Source organism: Frankliniella occidentalis, unplaced genomic scaffold, assembly GCF_000697945.3.
Source record: "Frankliniella occidentalis isolate FOCC.00 unplaced genomic scaffold, Focc_3.1 Scaffold10, whole genome shotgun sequence".
Taxonomy (NCBI): Eukaryota; Metazoa; Arthropoda; class Insecta; order Thysanoptera; family Thripidae; genus Frankliniella; species Frankliniella occidentalis.
In genome coordinates this window covers 2,316,636-2,318,805 of record NW_026267140.1, presented here as the reverse complement: position 1 = coordinate 2,318,805, position 2,170 = coordinate 2,316,636, and the positions used below count along the sequence as shown (strand labels likewise).

Here is a 2,170-nt window from a genome sequence, read left to right as displayed (position 1 = left end):
AGAGTCTCGATTTAAAACCAAAATATTTTAATTTCATAATTCTCGCTAAATACGCGCCTCCGTTTTAATTGAAACCATCCCTATTAAAAACAATGAATTTGGCCTGATAATGAATTACATTTTAATGACTAACAATTAGATGCTTTTTACTTGGTTGTTTTATCGACACGACGGTGGAACGACCCGAACACGTCCGGGCCAACTGTGGGCGTGGCAGCCTCTTTACCCCCAATTTTACCCCACTCCGGCTTCTATTGTAGTCCAAACCAAAGCGAACCATAGCATGGTACCTCGACTTGCAGACCAACCTGCAACAAACAGAAAGTAAAATAACGTCAAGAGACATTGCTTTGGATGCACAATCGGCGAGGGAAGGGGGAAGGGTAAATTTGTTGTGCCTAGAACCGTTTTTATCAATGTATGGTAAGGAAGCGTGACTATAATGGAACTTTGCTGACAAATCGCGAGGAATGTAATCCCCCCTCACCACGCACTGCACTGCTTTTTTCGAGGCGTTCCACCGCATTTTTAGGCGGGATCCCGGGAGATTTATGTGCGAACGTGACATGATGGTGCAGCGAGGCGTGGCGTAGTGCGTGGGTCGGCTGGCCCGCGCCGCCGGGGTCGGCTGCAGCGCACCGCTCACGAAACCTCTGTACCCTCACCGCCGCTCTGCTCTGGTCATACCAAACCAGGGCTGGTGCGTGCACTGTCAGAAAAAAACACAGCAAGAACTGGTCAAGTCCTTGCCTGGTCGCATTGTAGTGAGTAAGGTACAGTATTTTGAGGTACAAAGTACAGTATCCCTTAACATGGAGTCTTATGGGCATTACAGCAAAAAAGTACTACGATCATGTACCTCATCACTTCAAACATACTGTGCTTTTGCTGTACTTTGGTACAGTTGTTTTGACAGTGTGCTCGAGTCGGGCTTGAGCCGGCGGGAGCAAGAGAGAATATTCGGCGCAAAAGAAGGAAAAACTTCACGCGCCCGCGGCGGGGGATAATCCATCTGTTGTGGGAGAAACGCGACGGAGACTGGGGAGTGAGGGGAGGGGTGCACCTGACCTAGCCTGGCCCGGACAAGGCCGGGCCAGAACGGCCCACTGGGCTGGACAAGCGATATCGCAAATCATCACATTCACACTGCGTCTAAACCGTACAGGCCGACCTGAAGAACAGATGTTCGCCGTCAAAGGCGCTGGCCGCGAAGTGCGCCCCAGCACAGCCGCTCAAGATCCACCGAGCGATAGCAGGCGCTCACTGCGGACATCGTGAATCTTGGACTCTGCTCTGCTTTTTCTACTTTCGCTCCTCGACCGATCACACAGAGGTTCATTTGTAAAGCAGCAGGGCGTGGATGTCATGTACGCAGTCAACTGAATACTGTACCCCTTCGCTGAAACTCGGAAAAACTAAGAAACTAAGGAAGTGATCTGCGTCGGTAGCTAGTTCTCTTTCCGTGTGCTGTTCGCCAGTTTAGGATAGGCCTCAAAATAACGTCAACAACACCGGCATCCGTCACCGACTCAACCTTCCCTTCTGCATGGCCGTGTCGTCTGGTGTGGTGGGCGGCTCCTCTTTTGGGTACACCCGGCGATGCTCTGCATGTGCAATGGCTTGTTGAATCATTCAGTGTCATGCGGCATACGCCCGGAACGGTACAGTTACTTTAAAATTCAGCGATCATCCACTTTCATTCAAAACATACCACACTACTTTAAAATCGGATGAGAGAGTTTCATTGCTCGTTGCTCACAATGAGCGTCAACTTTTAAAGATTAACATGATATGTTTTTGCGATTTTTTTTATCAGAAGCACCCAGAGCAGTTGCTCTCGAAAACAGCCCCTCCCTTTAGCTGACTGTGGCCTTGGCGCTGCTTTGATTCGACTCACGAATCCATCCCCGGCGAGTGACAGCTCGGGCGTGCGGGCCGCTACTTGCCATACCAAACATGATGCACTTTCTGCTGGAGGGAACTTGCATTGGAAGAGGATATCACTGAGATCGGTCGCGAACTGGGATGTATAGAAGGATGGTTGTTTACGTACACATATATGTCATTTCATAGAAAGTCTCTGTGCGTACACACATATGCCTGAGGAACATGGTGACTGACAAACCAAGTGTCAAACTGCCGAACACTTGTAAGTGTCCATCGGCAAGTT

At 49.6% G+C, this 2,170-nt stretch overlaps 2 protein-coding genes across 8 annotated transcripts in view; one reads left to right on the top strand and one right to left on the bottom strand.

Moving 5' to 3' along the window:
- Nucleotides 1–2,170, top strand: part of LOC113212691 (larval cuticle protein 1-like) — a 218,453-nt gene that overhangs the window by 112,498 nt on the left and 103,785 nt on the right. The gene's annotated exons all lie outside the window — the stretch shown is intronic.
- Nucleotides 1–2,170, bottom strand: part of LOC113212546 (collagen alpha-1(I) chain-like) — a 117,244-nt gene that overhangs the window by 15,332 nt on the left and 99,742 nt on the right. For 6 of the 7 annotated variants that reach the window (XM_052277354.1, XM_052277353.1, XM_052277356.1 and 3 more), the window contains one exon: nucleotides 134–308. The exons of the other annotated variant lie outside the window; for it this stretch is intronic. In XM_052277354.1, coding sequence (XP_052133314.1) covers nucleotides 134–280 — 147 coding nt within the window. In that variant the 5' untranslated portion in view covers nucleotides 281–308. The remainder of the gene's footprint in view (nucleotides 1–133; nucleotides 309–2,170) is intronic. 7 annotated transcript variants of the gene reach the window in all.